At 37.5% G+C, this 16282-nt stretch overlaps 2 protein-coding genes across 2 annotated transcripts; both read left to right on the top strand.

Annotated features, from left to right (window-relative positions):
* Window positions 1–2538: 2538 nt before the first annotated feature.
* LOC140343854 (uncharacterized) lies at window positions 2539–4326 on the top strand (the record flags this gene model as incomplete). Its single annotated transcript, XM_072430747.1, has 1 exon — window positions 2539–4326. A coding segment is annotated over exon 1 (1716 nt), but the record flags the coding sequence as incomplete, so codon positions are not given.
* On the top strand, window positions 4305–9101 carry LOC140343541 (uncharacterized). The gene is made up of 3 exons (XM_072430236.1): window positions 4305–6352; window positions 6452–6555; window positions 7727–9101. The coding sequence occupies exons 1-3, from the start codon at window positions 4426–4428 to the stop codon at window positions 7781–7783; spliced, it is 2088 nt and encodes a 695-aa protein (XP_072286337.1). The 5' UTR covers window positions 4305–4425; the 3' UTR covers window positions 7784–9101.
* Window positions 9102–16282: the final 7181 nt, after the last annotated feature.

Raw genomic sequence — 16282 nt, 5'->3', positions numbered from 1 at the left:
ATGCAGATAGTGTCCTGGCCGAGATTCCAACCTGGAACCTAGTGATGCAAAGGCCAGAGTGCTAACCACTGAGCCACCGTGCTGCTCTTTGTGCCGTCTACCCCAAGGCATAGGTTCACTGGCTCAATACTCAAAAAAGTGCTTTCCGCAAATACTCAAGTGTGTGAACTTATTGGATTATTGGATTAACTTATTGGTTATTGGATGACTGGGAATTTTTACACATGAATGTTTAAATGCTATAGACTTATATACAGCCCCCCCCCCCCCCCCCGAACACAGCAGGAATATTGCAGCAACAGAACATTGAAGAATAGACAGCTAAACATGGGAAAAGTGGTGTGGATCTCCACGTACTGGTTAGATATGTTTGAAATGTTTCAGGATTTTCTTGAAAAAAATTGAAATTTTTTTTTTTTTTTTTTACAAAAGCGTAAACATAATTTAGATTTTACAATGTATACAAAAACATAAGATGTTCCCTTTGGGAAAAAGTTTCAAGCAAAAGTAGGCGATATACTATAGAGGCTTTTTTTGCGTTTTATGCGTGGTGCGTTTTATGCGTTGTGGCCAACAGTGACTTGTGGGTTTTGCAAACTGATTCGTGATCTGCAAAACATGGAATGCAAAAAATGGAGTGGAATGCAAAAATTGGTTTCCAACTTCTGCTATTCATTTGTATAAGGGGGTTTATAATCATGGCTGAGCTTAGGGCAGCTCACCACGGGTCTGAAATAGGCAAAAGACACCATCATATTGGGTAGGTGGCACTTGAGAAAATATATATGACTCCCCCAAAGTACTGTACCTTCTCTTTCACTTTTATTCCCTTGGTATTCACTGCTGTCTATGACTTTCCAAATATTGGAGCTCCTTTAGGCCTAATGGCATTTAAGCGTGTCCTGCTGTTGATTCACTGCAAATCATTGGAATCATTCATAAATGGAATTTAGAATTAAGGTATGCTTACTTCTAAAGATATATGTCTACTTAATTTCTAACAGTCAGAAGCACTGTTTTGGTTCAATGAGCCTGTTAAAGTATTGATTGCACATATTGATCCCGATTGGTATGCAACCCTTTCTAATTTTAGAGGAGTATTTTCTCACTTTCTATCCCTGTGGTGTCCTTACAAAATTTGGGTTTGGTGTTGTCACCAGCATGGCACAGACCACAGTAAAAACAGAAGTCCAAACCTTGCTTTACTCTATCCTAAATCAGTTTTTGTTTGTGTCAGGAAAAATTTGGTGAGAGGAAACTTTTGACTAACCTGGCACAGGCTGTAACCTTTTCCTATGATAGTCAAAACAAGTTGGATTTTTTTATACTTTGAGTCATTCTCTGATACTCCATATACCTAAATGTTAACTACAATTTGACAAAATTTAAAGACATATAGCTAAGGTTACTGTGTAAAACAAGCACCAGACCCTATAAGATTCCCTATAACTTTTTCGTTTGCCAGCAGGGAACATCTAAATTTGCAGTTCTACAAATGCTGAAGATCTAATGTTTGCCAGTCAGGGTGTACAGTAAAAGTAGACATTTATTAAAGACATTAGAAATATTATTGTATGTTTTAATAATATCTAATTTGCTGCAGGCCATAATGTTGAAGCCCAGTTTTTTGATTTGTTTGGGAGTGCAACTGATTCTCCAACTGCTGAAACAACTTTCCGCTTCTTCGACACTGACACCCAAACAGAAGAATCAATAAGTACAGTGACTACTACCAATACTAACACCTTACTATTAACAACCATTAATCTGAAATCTTCATCTGAGTCAACACCAGAGCCGTCCAGCAAAGGCACCACAACATCATCGAGTATTACAAGCAGTTCTCTAAATTCAATGAACAGCTTAGTATCAACTTCATCAACATCAGTACTGAAGTCAAGTGGCACTACATCCTCCAGTATACACATCAGTACAGAACCTGGTTCGTCCACCATTCACCCCTCTAGTGAAAGCACCTCTTCTAGTACAGCAATTACAACTGCCATAATTATGACAACTAATACTGATGCCAATAGCGCAACAAATAAGGAATTAGCTACAAGTAACAGCCCCACAACACCTATAAGTGATATCAACATTACACCAACTAGTATGAACTTATCTTCAGATATCAACCTATTTTCTACAACAGTATCAGTTACAAAAAATATCACCGGGTCTATAAGCAACCAGCTATTGACAACTAGTATTCAACCAGCATTTTCCAATGTTGAAACTACAAAGAACATTGTTCAACCCATATCACTTACATTTCAACCTGAATCACATAGTACAGTGTTAAATGTTTCTGACACCAGTGCTAAGACGGAAGGAACTGATACAGCTGGTTCAGTCACCGTTACAGCCTCCAGTCTACACCCACCAACCACCAGTATGATTTCTACTTTCAATACTACTACAAACTCATTAATAACCCATGAGAAAGTAATTTCCTCCACAGGAGTTTCTAGTAGTTCACGTGCAACTGTTGAAAATACAGTGTCCTGATTACCAACGACAAGTAGCACAATTGCTTTTTCTGGTAATGAAAAAACTAACCAACAAGCGGAAGCTACTAGCACAAAACCTTCTAATACAGCTACAGGTGGCATGTTGAATTCAGTTCCTAAGGAAAACATTATCAATGAATCTACAACTAGAAGCACAGCTGGAAATACCAGTAATGTTCCACTAATTTCTGCATCGTGGAGTTCATCACCTTCAAACCAAAATACCAGCATTACATCTTCCAGGAGAGATATGAGCTCCCAACCATCGTCAAGTATCAGTAGTGTGTTATCTAGCCAAGTACCTGTAACATTAAAAAGCACAATTTTTAGTCCATTAGAACCCAGAACAACCATTAACAGCATATCATCCACTGGTGGTAATTATACCCATAACCAGACAGCTTCATCTGGGATCTTCTCATCACCGAGTAATGGTGCGAGTAGCCATTCAACAACTATAAACAATTCCACAATATCGTTACTTGCAACAACACCTAGTGATATGCCAACCTCAGCCAATATTGGCACAAATTATCAAAAGACATCAACTGACAGCCCTTCAACATCTTCCAGTGACAGTACTAGTAGTCCATCAGGTTCCATAAATTATTCAGCCTCATTGACAATATCAAGTGATTCAGCACCATCAAGCACTAGCACTGGCAGTAGCACAGCAGCATCCACCAGTAATGTACCACAAAGTTATACAACATTAACTTCATCACCTTCAACCCAAAATGCCAGTATTGCATCTTCAAGAAATGATATGAGCTCCCAACCATCATCAAGTAGTTCTAAAGGGGTTTCTCTATCTACCTCGTACCCCAGTACTCCGCGTGTAACCTCAAACAGCACAATGCCTAGTCTATTAGAAAGTGGAAATACTATAAGCAGCATATCAACCACCAATGGCAATTATGCCACTGACCAGGCAGTTTCAACTGGAATTTTCACATCATCAAGTAATGATGCTGGTAGCCATTCAACAACTATAAAAAAATCCACAATATTTCTTCCAGCAACAAAACCAAGTGATATGTCTACCTCAACCAGTAACAGTATAAGTAATCAACAGACATCAACTAACAGCCCTTCAACGTCTTCCAGCGACAATACCAAAAGTCCATCAGTTACCATGAATAATTCAGTCCCATTGACAACATCACGTAACTCAACCCCTTCAAACACTAGCACTGGCTCTAGTACAGTACCATCTGGCACTAGTCTTCCACTAAATTCTGCATCATCAAATTCATCACCTTCAACCCAAAATACCAGGATTACATCTTCAAGGAATGATATGAGCTCCCAACCATTGTCAAGTAGTTCTATTAGTGCATTATCTACTAAAAATGTTACCAGTACCCCACCTGTAACGTCAAACAGCACACTATCTAGTCTATTAGAAAGTGGAGCAACTATGAACAGCATATCAACCACTGCTGGTAATTATACCACTAACCAGGCAGCTTCAACTGGAATCTTTACATCATCAAGTATTGATGACAGTAGCCATTCAACAACTACAAATAGTTCCACAATATCTCTTCCAGCAGCAACGCCTAGTGATATGTCTACCTCAACCAGTAACAGTATAGGTCATCAACAGACATCAACTAACAGCCCCTCAATATCCTCCAGCGACAGTACAAGAAGTCCATCAGTTACCATGAATAATTCAGCCTCATTGACAATGTCAATTAATTCAACACCGTCTAATACTAATAGTGGGCCTAGCACACCATCATCTGACACTAATGTCCCACTAAGTTCTTCATCATCAAGTTCATCACCTTCAACAACAACACCTAGTGATATTTCTATCTCAACCAGTAACAGTACAAGTGATCAACTAACATCGACTAATAGCCCTTCAACGTCTTTCAGCCACAGTACAAGAAGTCCATCAGTTACCATGAATAATTCAGCCTCATTGACAATGTCAATTAATTCAACACCTTCAAATACTAATAGTGGCCCTAGCACACCATCATCTGGCACTGATTTTCCACTAAGTTCTTCATCATCAAGTTCATCACCTTCAACCCAAAATACCAGTATTACATCTTCAAGAAATATTATGAGCTCCCAACCATCAACAAGTAATACTACCATTGGTAATGATTTCTCCACTCAAACAGTTACCAGTACCCCACCTGTAACTTCAAATAGCACAATGTCTAGTCTATTAGAAAGTGGAACAACTATGACCAGCATATCAACCACTAACTTGGCAGCTTCAACCGGAATCTTCACATCATCAAATAATGGTGCCGGTAACAACTTAACAACTATAAATATTTCCACAATATCTCTTCCAGCAACAACACCTAGCGTTATTTCTAACTCAACCAGTAACAGTATAAGTGATCAACTGACTAATAGCCCCTCAACATCTTCCAGTCACAATACTGGAAGTCCATCAGTTACCATAAATAACACAGTCTCGCTTCCAATGTCGAGTAATTCAAACACTAGTACTGTCCCTAGCACAACAGCATCTACCAGTAGTATGCCACTAAAATCTGCAACATCAGGTTCATCACTTTCAACCCAAAATACCAGTATTACATATTCAAGTAATGATATGAGCTCCCAACCATCATCAAGTAGTTCTACTATTACTAATGCATTATCTACCCAGACAGTTACCAGTACTCCACCTGTAACTTCAAACAGCACAATGTCCAGTCTATTAGAAACTGGAGGGACAACTATGAGGGACATATCAACCACTGCTGGTAATTATACCACTAAGCAGGCAGCATCTACAAATAATCCTACAATAACCAATAATGGTATAAGTGATCAACAGGCATCATCTAACAACCCTTCAACATCTTCCAGCGACGGTACTAGAAGTCCTTCATTTACCATACATAACACATCTTCAATAACAACAAGTAATTCAGCAACTTCAAACACTAGTACTGGAACTAGCACAGCACCATCTACCAGTAGTGTTCCACTTAGTTCTGCATCAGCAAGTTCATCACCCTCAACCCAAAATTCCAGCATTACATCTTCAAGAAGTGAAATGAGTTCCCAACCATCATCAAGTAGTACTACAATTAGTAATGCATTATCTAACCAAACAATTACCAGTACCCCACCTGTTTCTTCAACTAGCTCAATGTCTAGTCTATTAGAAAGTGGAACAACTGTGAGCAGCACATCAACCACTGGTAATTATACCACTAACCTGGTAGCTTCAACCGGAACTGTCACATCATCAACTAGTGGTGCCAGTAGCCATTCAACAACTATAAATAATTTCACAACATCCTTTCTAGAAACAACACCTAGCAACATGGCTACCTCATTCAGTGGTAGTACAAATCTTCATCAGGCATCAACTTACAGCCCTTCAACATCTTCCAGCACAATGTCTACTCCATTAGAAACTGGAACATCTATAAATAGCATATCGACAACTGCTGGTATTTATACCACTAACCAGACAGCTTCAACCAGAATCTTCACATCACCAAGTAATGGTGCCAGTAGCCATTCAACAACTATAAATAATTCTACAATATCATTAACATCAACAACACCCAGTGATATGTCTACCTCATCCAGTAACGGTACAAATGTGCAACAGACATCAACTAACAGCCCTTTAACATCTTCCACTGGCAATACCAGAATTCCATCAGTTACCATAAATAATTCAGCATCATCGACAACCTCAAGCAGTTCAGTAACTTCATACACGAATACAACAACACTTTCTACAGTAACATCCTCTACTCCAGTCTCCAATACACAACATGTTACTAGCACCGGTACAAAATTGTCTTCTGTAACAGAGAACATCTCATCTGCATATACCAAAACAAGTAAGTATGTCTATCAACATAAATAAGAGGTGAATGTTTAAATAAATGATGGCAATATCAGGAATAAGTCTCTGAAATAACAATGACATCTTCTTCTAGATACCACAGTCTCTGCACCAGCTGAAGTTTTGGACCCATGGAAGATCATTATTATTTCCTTGGCTGTTGCTTTGGGAACATTTCTTCTCGTTGGAACGTTAATGGTGAGTGATGGCATTCCTCATATGTTTCTTTGTTTTGATCTGCCTCATCATACAATACTTGTCTTTGATAAGCCTTGTTTATTTCCATTTAATATGTTCACAAAACCCTAGCAATGATGTGTAATGTATTGTACACTCCAGACATTTGCCATTTTTTAGGTCTATTAGGCCTTGTCGGAGGTTCTGTATGGGTGTACTGACTATGAGATGAGAATGGAGCATGGGCATATGGTCCTCCGGTTGAGTATAATGACCTTGAAGACACCTAAATTTACTCTTAGTATTTTGCACAGGCAGAGCCGGATTAACCTCAGGAATCGGATACCTAATGTCACGATAAAAGCAGAAATCTACATACTCTTTTTTTCTTATCGTTGTTCTTATAATTTACCTGATTTCTATGCCTTGAATTCTGCTCTACACCAAGGGGTCAATTTTTTACCTGAAAAATTAAGTACATGCATTTAATTTAATGCAGACCATTAGACTAGCAAGAAAGTAAGAAAAAAGTTCCATATGGTTATATTTCAAAATATGCAATCCCTTCATTACCTTTCTCTTCTGGGCCGTTTTTGTCCATGCTTGTAAAGTTTTCCTGTCCTAGTAAAAGATCAAACCTTCCGTTAGTAGGATATTGGTCACCACCACACATTGTTTCCTGTGTAGAAATGGGCAAATGTGTCTGGATTCATTTTGGTTAAGGTTCAAGGACCGTTCTTAGAAGTTGACCAAACCTACTGTTTGATTCAAATGGCAATAAAATCAATGAGTGACAATTCTCCCACCATGTTCCTCCATGTTCTTGAAATGTTTTCTCTTCTGAATGAATGTTCCTAAGGTATTTGATCTTTTAAAAAATGTTTTTAAATATGTTAGAGTACTGCTTAGAAGCAAACTGGGAAGCAACACTTTGTAAGAACAATTGTTCGGAAGAGAAAACTGTATTTGAATTGTGGAAATGGTAAGAAAGCCCATTGGGTTGTATCAACCACGGTTCTGCTAAACTCTAAAAAAAACTCTGCTCTGTCTCAATCTATTCCTAACACCAGCATTTAAACTGTTTACTAACAGTTTATCCTTTGTTTATTATAAAGTATAGATAAACATTAATTAATGTTAATTTGTGCAAGACTGAAAATTCTGATGAGCTAATACAGATCTTTTTTTACAGGTTTTATGCTACCTAAGAAGAGGTACTCGTTATGTTGTATCTGGTTCCACAATATAATATGGAGGACTGCTCAAAAAATCAGCAAAAATGATACTGGGATCTACTGCCCCTTCTGGTTACTGAGTGCATTACATGAAGTCTAAAGCAGAGGCTAGATGGACATTGCAGCATGAACAGTGGTCAGCTATATCTGATCTCCATGGCCCTCTGGAAAGACTTACCCTGGAAATGTACCTCATTTTTAGCTCTGTCCATGCAGTACTGAATTGTGAGGATTTTTTATTAAATTTTATCACTGTTTTTTTCCAAAGTGATATGCACGGATTATGGAAATCATTCAATCATTATATTTTTGTAAGACAGTTCTGCTGAGTGATATTGATGTTTCTTGAAGCCAGAATTCCAAACAGCTAAAGGAATGGTGAAAATGCTTGCATGAAAATGTGTTACCTGTCAGCATTTTTGTTTGACCACTCCTGTGATTTTTATACCCATAAATCATTAAACATGCCAGGTTCTTCCTATGGTCTTCTGCACCCAATCCCTATAACAAACTTTCTCAACCATTTTATCTCCGTGGAACCCTTGAAATAATTTTCATGTCTTCAGGAACCCCTGCTAAAACCAATTTATTGGGGGCTAATGGGGAAAATCCCTTTTTTTTGGTGGCCTTTGGAAAGAATTCCCCCTCACCATGATGGCTGGAATAACACTTTTTTTAGACAACTAAGAACATTATTAGAGCCATGAAGCTGGCTATACTAAGTAGTGTTGAGCCCAGAACCATACTGCCATTATCAAATGGGGTATCAATCAGCCACAGTTCAAGAAACCTCTAGCAAACACTGGAGGAACCCTGAGGGTCTATTAAACCCTGCTTGAGAATGGCTGGCCTAAGAATATAAAATTGAAAGAACTGTGCTATATAAAAGAGGCAAGTTAGTGTACCAAAATAAATAATGTTGGCTTATGTTTTAAATTATCAGCAAACCTTGCACAGATGCCCACTTTTAATCTGTTTTCTGCTGTGCAGACACTTTTGATATAACCAATTGTCACCCTAGGACCATAGCATCTCAACCTCTATGATATTAAAAACTATGTGAGGGTGACATCTATTGGTCATTTTGAGTTATAGCACTTTTACAGCTTTGTATGTATATAATATTGTTTTTACAGCTTTTTTTAGCAATTTTGTTACATTGAGGATGTATTTTATCACTACTGGTTACAGTGGGTTGGAAGAGACATTGCTGGACAATGTTAATTTTGCAAAAATGTAAAAATGAAGTAAAGGTTATTGAAGATATTTATTCAGGTTTATTAAAGAAATGAAGGGTCATTTGAGATTTCATAGATGAAATATAAAATTAACTTAAACAACATGGATATTTTTTCTGTTACTATTATCTGATATTTTCAATAAATGTTTTTATGATAAACCAGTGTACTGGTGATGTATGCTGATGGTTTCTTTATATACAAACAGAGGAACTGATGTACGAAAAAGCCTGCATGGATGTAGTACAGCTGATTATGTTCAGCTAACCAAGGTCATCAAATCATGATTTCTCATTCAAAATTATATATTTAGTTTATAAATGATGCTCCAGTGTTCATATCATCATGAAATTGTCAGATATATCAGGATCCCCATCTCCTGATATATCTGACATTTTCATGATGGTATGAACACTGGTGTCCAGCTAAAAGACCTTTTTACATCTCTAGAGGGCTCCACTAGGTAAAATTTACCATGGCCCTTTCAAAAAATATATTGAGCCTTCAGATGATGCCCTAGTTTTCATATAATCTTAAAAATGTCAGATGTATCAGGCGATGGGGAGTTGGTCATTCTAAAAGACCCTTTCGACATCTTTCGAGAGCTTCAATTGGGACACCTGACCATTGTCATAGAATCAGGAGTGCTCTTTCAAAGTTATATTTTCCGCCTATAAATGTTGGACCTAGATTTCAAATCATGTTGAAAATCTCAGATGCATTAGGCCATGGGGAGTTGGTACTCCTGAAAGACCCTTCAGAATCCCTCGAGAGCTCCGATTGGGACAGCTGACCATGGTTATCCAATCTGGAGTGCTCTTTCAAAATTATACATTCAGCCTATAAATGATGCCCCAGTTTTCATATCATCTTCAGAATGTCAGATGTACCAATGATGGTGAGTTGTTCCTCCTAAAAAAACCTTTTACAACTCTTGGGGGCTCTGCTAGGGAAAGCTGACCATGGTCATCCAATCAGGAGTGCTCTTTCAATTGTATAATAAGCTTATAAATGATGCCCCAGTGTTCATATCATAATTAATGTCAGATGTTATTATTATGTCAGATATATCAGGTGATAGGGAGTTGGTCCTCCTAAAAGACCCTTCTATATCCCTAACGGGCTCCACTGGAGACAGCTGACCATGGTCATCAAATCAGGTTTCCTCTTTCAAAATTATATTTTAAGCTATAGATCAGGGGTGTCAAACTCAAATCTCATAAGGGGCTGAAAACTATAACACATGCTAAGTAGCAGGCCGAACTTTTTATTAGGATACATAGTTTTAGTAGAAGTATAGATTCTTTCTTACCCTGAGACACCATATCACACGCCATCCTCGTGCATTAATTATGTTCTGAAAATAAGAACATTCTTGTCTTCGTGAAGCATGAAAATATATTCGCTTTCCGATCTTTCAATAAATTGTCTCATTTCTGCATCAACTTTTCTCTTGTTGGACAGTTTGGCAGTGATTGCTTTTTTGTTCTTAGCAGCTTTTCCTGAGGTCGTTGTACCTGACCTATCCTGGTCTATGTGAGGAGAATGGAGCCACTGACCATGGTCATCCAATCAGTATTGCTGTTTCAAGATGGTATCTTGAGCCTATAGGTGAAACCCCAGTTTTCATATCATTTTAAAAATATCATATATATCAGATGATGGGCATTTGGTTCTTTTGAAAGACACATCTATATCTCTCGGGTTCCGCTAGGGACAGCTAGTTATGGTTCATGGTCAAATCAGGTTTGCTTTTTCAAAAATAGCATGATATTGTGAGCTTATAGGTAATGTCCCAGTTTTCTACCATCTGTAAAATATCACATGTATTAGGTTCTTGAGAATTGGTCCTCCTGAATACTTTTCTGTATTTCTTGGGGGCTCCACTGTAGACTTTTAGTGAATTCCCTATGTTGTGTGAATTCTGTTGTGGCCATTATGGGGGTTCGTACTCTTCCTGTTAGATTTCTATTCATTGTAATTTTTCTTTTCATATCTTTATATATCTTTGCATCACACTTTTTTGGATAGTGTGGGGAAGAATAAGATGCCATGGTCAGCTTAATCACCAAGAACCAAAAATTTGAAGAAATGGATAACCCAACCTTCAGTTGTTGTTGCTGACCAAGAACCCATAAAATATTTTCTCTTGCTTACTTTCTAGGTAAAAAGTTTTACCAGACAGGGAGTATGGGAACATTTTTGTATTGCCAACATACAATGATTAAAGCTACATCACAGTGCAGACTAAAGGTGCAAAAATTTGATTTGATAAACCATTATGTCATTACTGACGCGTGTCCAAAAATTTGGCTCATATTTACATATCATTAAATATCTTTCCATGTAGATATCCGTTAGGTAACAATAAAGAATGCTGATGAATGGCAGACAAACGTGGACAAATAGGAAAAGATTTCTTGCAGTTTACTTGTTCAAGTTAATAGCTTCCTTGTGAGGAGCTCACAGGACAGGGCAATTAGTCATACAAAGCAAAACATAAATACAATCTGGACTCAAAACTCACATGTCATAAGAATAAACTAGAATAAAAGCTAATGGCAGAACCTAAACACATCTTAATCAGTCAATGGATCCGATTTCTTCAAGCTCTCTCCAAGCCTGGGGAAGATACACTATCATGGGGGAACCTGGAATGGATCTTGTCCAGAATTGAAATCCTGTGCTGACTAATAGGAAAACATTTTTAATAAATCCATTCCGAGTTTACCTGATCCCCCAGCTTCTCTCATGATAGTCTATCTTATCCAATCTTGGAGAGCTCTAATAAATAAGGTGCAATGTCCACAATGGTAATTATATCTAAATAGGCAAAAAGCTTGGGAGTGAACCTACCTAAGACTGTCCAGGGATCCTCAGATATTAGCATGTTAATGTAATTGGGCTGTTCAATCACTTGCTTCTACCAAAAGAAGCACCCAGTGTGTCTCAGCCAAGGTGCAATCCTAGGGTTCATCCAGAGATTGCTAGGGGTTCCTTGAGCAATGAGCAATTTGTACCTCTCAGGTGAGTTTAGGTGACACCAATTATTTTGGCTATCTGTAAGGGTGACATTCTTCCCAATGGCCAGCAATGTAAGAGACATTCTTCCCACTGATTAGCACACTAATGTACAGTGAGCTAAGGATATAGTAATTATAGCAGGGGTTCCCTAAGACTTTAATATTATTTCAAGGGTTCCTCTTCTTAAAAAGATAAAAAAGAGGCTGATAATATGACATTTAAAGCCATAAAAAGGCGAAACTCAGTAGAATATGTGTCAATTACACATTTTCTTTTCCTTTACCAATTTTAGCATCCAAGCCAATGGCTTCAAGAACAAGCCTGGTATGAAATCTTATAATGAGCCTGATTTATTAAAGCTCTCCAAGGCTGGAGAAGATACACTTTCATCAGTGATGCTAGGTGATCCAGCAAACCTGGAATGGATTTATTAAAAGTAATTGCTATTTCTCAGTAAATGTTTTCAATCCTGGACCAGATCTATTTCAGGTTTGCTGAATCACTTAGGTTTAGTGATGAAAGTGTATCTTCTCCAGCTTTAGGGAGGTTTAATAAATCAAGCCTGTTGTGTTCAGCGAACTTGAGAAATCAAAACAAAGTTATAGAAAGCATGAAGCACAGTTTAAAAGCAGCTCTTGCTGAGGTTTTATCTCTACTAATATTTCATAGAGATCTGAGAGAAGCATGTGAAACACTAATAACTGAGTCGCATATAACACTGTAACAGAAGTTATTACATTTATGCAAGTAGGTGTGTTATAATATTTAAAAATATTTAGGTTACTTTATTAACATCATTAATCTCTCTTATACAAAAGATAAAACTTTGCCTACTAAACCTGCAATTATCCACAACATATCTGTTCACAATATCACCGGTATGATGTAAGATAATATTATGGAAGAAACAATGTTTACGTTGACAGTATCACAGTGGATCAATAAACATGGAGGAAATATATATTACTTGGTTGTTGTTTATTGTAAATATTCAGGTATACTTGTATTTACACTATGTTTACTATAGTTACTAAATCTTTTGCTCACTGTTTTTGTTGTTTGGTCCACATTAAGATAGATAGATGGATACCTAGAAAGATAGATAGATAGATAGATAGATAGATAGATAGATAGATAGATAGATAGATAGATAGATAGATAGATATTATATATGTACTCATATACTTGTTTATGCATTTTTATAACCGCCATACTATGATTTGTTCCAAAGCCTTGAAGAAGAGAGTAAAAACCCTGAAAAGTGCTGGATAGATTTATGTTTAAATGAAAAATAAATACATAGATTATTCACGCCAAAAAGCATTTGACTAATAGTTGTATCGCTCTCTTCATCAACTGACATCAACTGACCCAGACCAGAAGAAAAACAGATTCAACTTTTCCCCATTCTTCTCTTAAAATGTATGATTTCCTCCTTTTTCCTGTATGATTTTCAGTTTTTTTTCTATCTAAAGAGGGCAAGAATATCGAGGAGACGAATATCTGGCTGGTACACCGCAGTTCAGTAGGTCCTGTTTTTTTCCTCCAATTGTATCATTTGTAGCAGCAAAGGAGATCAAACAATTAGCCGTCTGTCCTCTGCTCTGCAGACTGAAGGGTATTTCAAAGTATGTGCTGCAGCCAATGAGTGCATTGGTTCCTGGCTATGATCTTGCTCTGCCATTGGCTACTGGTCCTTTAAATCTTCTCCATCAGCCATCAGACACCAGTTGCCCATTGTATTGTAGCATTTAGCCTGCGTAACCTGCTGTTGGTATAATTATGTGTGTTGGATTACCTGTTCCTGACTCTGTCTGTTTTCTGGACCAGTAATTGTTTGTGACCTTGATTCAATTTGGATACCTTGTTTAGCTGACTGATAACCTGTGAATGGCCTTTGGCTCTGTTTTCTGGACTCGCCCCTCTTGGACCCCTCTGTACTGCGTTATCTGTGGATCACTTGGCAACTAGATCTAGACTGACTTCCCATCATGTCCTCTGTCCTGCTTGATGGGCTACTAGTCCTCTGTCAGTCCATTCCAGAAGTCATCCTTTGCACACTGAAGTCTTGGGGGCAACCATGTGCTGGGGCGGCACAACTACCCTCCCAAGGCTTACGAGCGAAGGCTTACTATAGCTGAAGGGGTTTAGTGACTAATGAGTACTGGTGCTGGACCTGGGCCTTACACACCCCCAACTCTCTCTAGTTTCTGGTTACTCAGTTGTGGCCATTTGTACGGCTACTAAGCAAACTATTGTAAAACAAAAGGAATGAGAAAGACTACTGCCATATGCACAAATTACAAAATTACAAAAATATAATTAAAATAAAAGTATCTTTCTGTGCACAGTATTCTAAAGCTATATTCAGATGAGTGGTTGAAGAAAGCAGAACCGCAGTGTGTTATCTTTACTTTGCAATTATAAAAAAGAACCACTTAAACTCTTGACAATTTTGGGAATTTTTGCAAACTTTATTTTTGCTTTATCAGCGTCTCAGGTCAGTCTATGGTTAAAATAGAGGAATATTCTTCAAGCAGCTGCTAAGTGGTTTTGGAGTGTGGTTGGAAGACAAATGATATGATTCCTAGTCCTCTACCCCTTAACTTCTTGTGCAAGACAAACACAACTCTCCAAAAATAGCTCTCTAGTGCTTTGAAGAGTTTGTAAAATCTGTCTAGGAGCTGAAACGACATGACAAATTGACCATGTGTCTTAGCACTGAGAATACAACAACTATGAGACCACCATTAATTCGAAGTAGGGCTGGGTTATCCAATCCTTCACATGTTTTGATTTTATGATTAAATGCAAAGGTTATGCACAGTGTGAATGTTTTTTTTTTATTTTTTTTGTTGCACGTCTAAAAGATCATGATTCATGAATTTTAAAAGTCTCAGAAAATTGTTGTGAGCCCATGGTGGTGATAAACCTGATCCTTACCCCTACTGAACACCAGGTTAGATTTCCAATAGGGCACCTTTGGCTCACGAAATGTCACAGATATAAATGGCGCACGAGACCCATCTCGCTCCCAATTTTAGTACAGGGTATTGTATGTAGTCACGTTACATTCAGCTATTTCTACTAGCTCTATTTTAATACATTTATTCTTGTTTTATTAAAATTCATAACTGTATTCATTAGCGATCATAAAATACGTATTTTAGCTTTTACCTTGGCACATATCTGCAGTCAGTGAAGGGGCGTGCTGCAGGTGGATAAAGTATTTATACAATCATGTGAGCTATGCCAACAATTCACACTTGTCATGGTGGAAAGTTCATTACAGATTCATGACCTTAGTTTCTGTGTCTCATGGCTGAGAGGTGAATCAGCAGTATCACCACTCCCATTTGGTATCATCATGGGATAAAAACGACACAGATCCCAGGGAGATTCTCTCACCAAATGAACTTTAAAGAAGTTACACCCATTTATCAACAATTCTTTTATTAAATATTTTATTGTGTATATAGTTATTATACTTTTTGTGTAAATGTGTATGTGCAACAGATATTACACATACATAAACATATACTTTTATTGGCTATACAAATGTATTATTTTCCATAGCTGTTAAAGTTGAGCTCCAGCCAAACAACCTTTTATGTAAACAGTCCAAGTTTTTAATGCTGTCTGTGGATTTGTTGGATAGACATTTTAAACTATGGATATCCGTTTAACTATTAAAATTTTCTTCCATAATACATTCAGATGTTTTAGGATTTTTTTTTTTCTTTGTAAATGCCTCGTGCTCTCTTCATGAATCACTAGTTTCCTCAACTTTTGGTGAGGGAGAATGGACACAATTCCCCATCTTGAGCTCTGTACTCCATCTATCATATACACTTACATGTGCACAGTACACTAAGGTAAGATGTGCATACATGTTGTACTTCCCATGTGCATGCATACTGCACAGACTATAGTGAAAGGCTTCATGTACAATAGTTGGCTACGATAGGGCTCCATAGACTCCTTGCAAATGAGCAAAGCCACCCAATGTCTCATTATGCATTCTAATATGACCAGTACATGGGATGGGAGTATCCCCGCAAAAAAAGAGCAGATGTGATTACCAGAAAGTTTTGGTACTCTATCTCACTATGGTCAAATAATGAGCCAACATTTTTTCTCTGAAGGCCTACTTTGGTGAGAGTACACAAGTATTTAATTAATTAATCTCTGTTGGGTGCTTATTTTTAGGTGGATATAAATATCTATCATATAATATTCTGCCAATCTGAT

This window comes from Pyxicephalus adspersus, chromosome Z, assembly GCF_032062135.1.
Source record: "Pyxicephalus adspersus chromosome Z, UCB_Pads_2.0, whole genome shotgun sequence".
Lineage (NCBI taxonomy): Eukaryota > Metazoa > Chordata > Amphibia > Anura > Pyxicephalidae > Pyxicephalus > Pyxicephalus adspersus.
This window is presented reverse-complemented; position numbering and strand designations above follow the sequence as displayed.

Excerpts from the sequence above, each read along its gene's own strand:
- LOC140343541 (XM_072430236.1), top strand. The coding sequence starts at position 4,426 with ATGAATAATTCAGCCTCATTGACAATGTCAATTAATTCAACACCTTCA. Across the intron at positions 6,353-6,451 it reads ATCTGCATATACCAAAACAA|ATACCACAGTCTCTGCACCA; the intron begins GTAAGTATGTCT and ends ATCTTCTTCTAG. Across the intron at positions 6,556-7,726 it reads TTCTCGTTGGAACGTTAATG|GTTTTATGCTACCTAAGAAG; the intron begins GTGAGTGATGGC and ends CTTTTTTTACAG.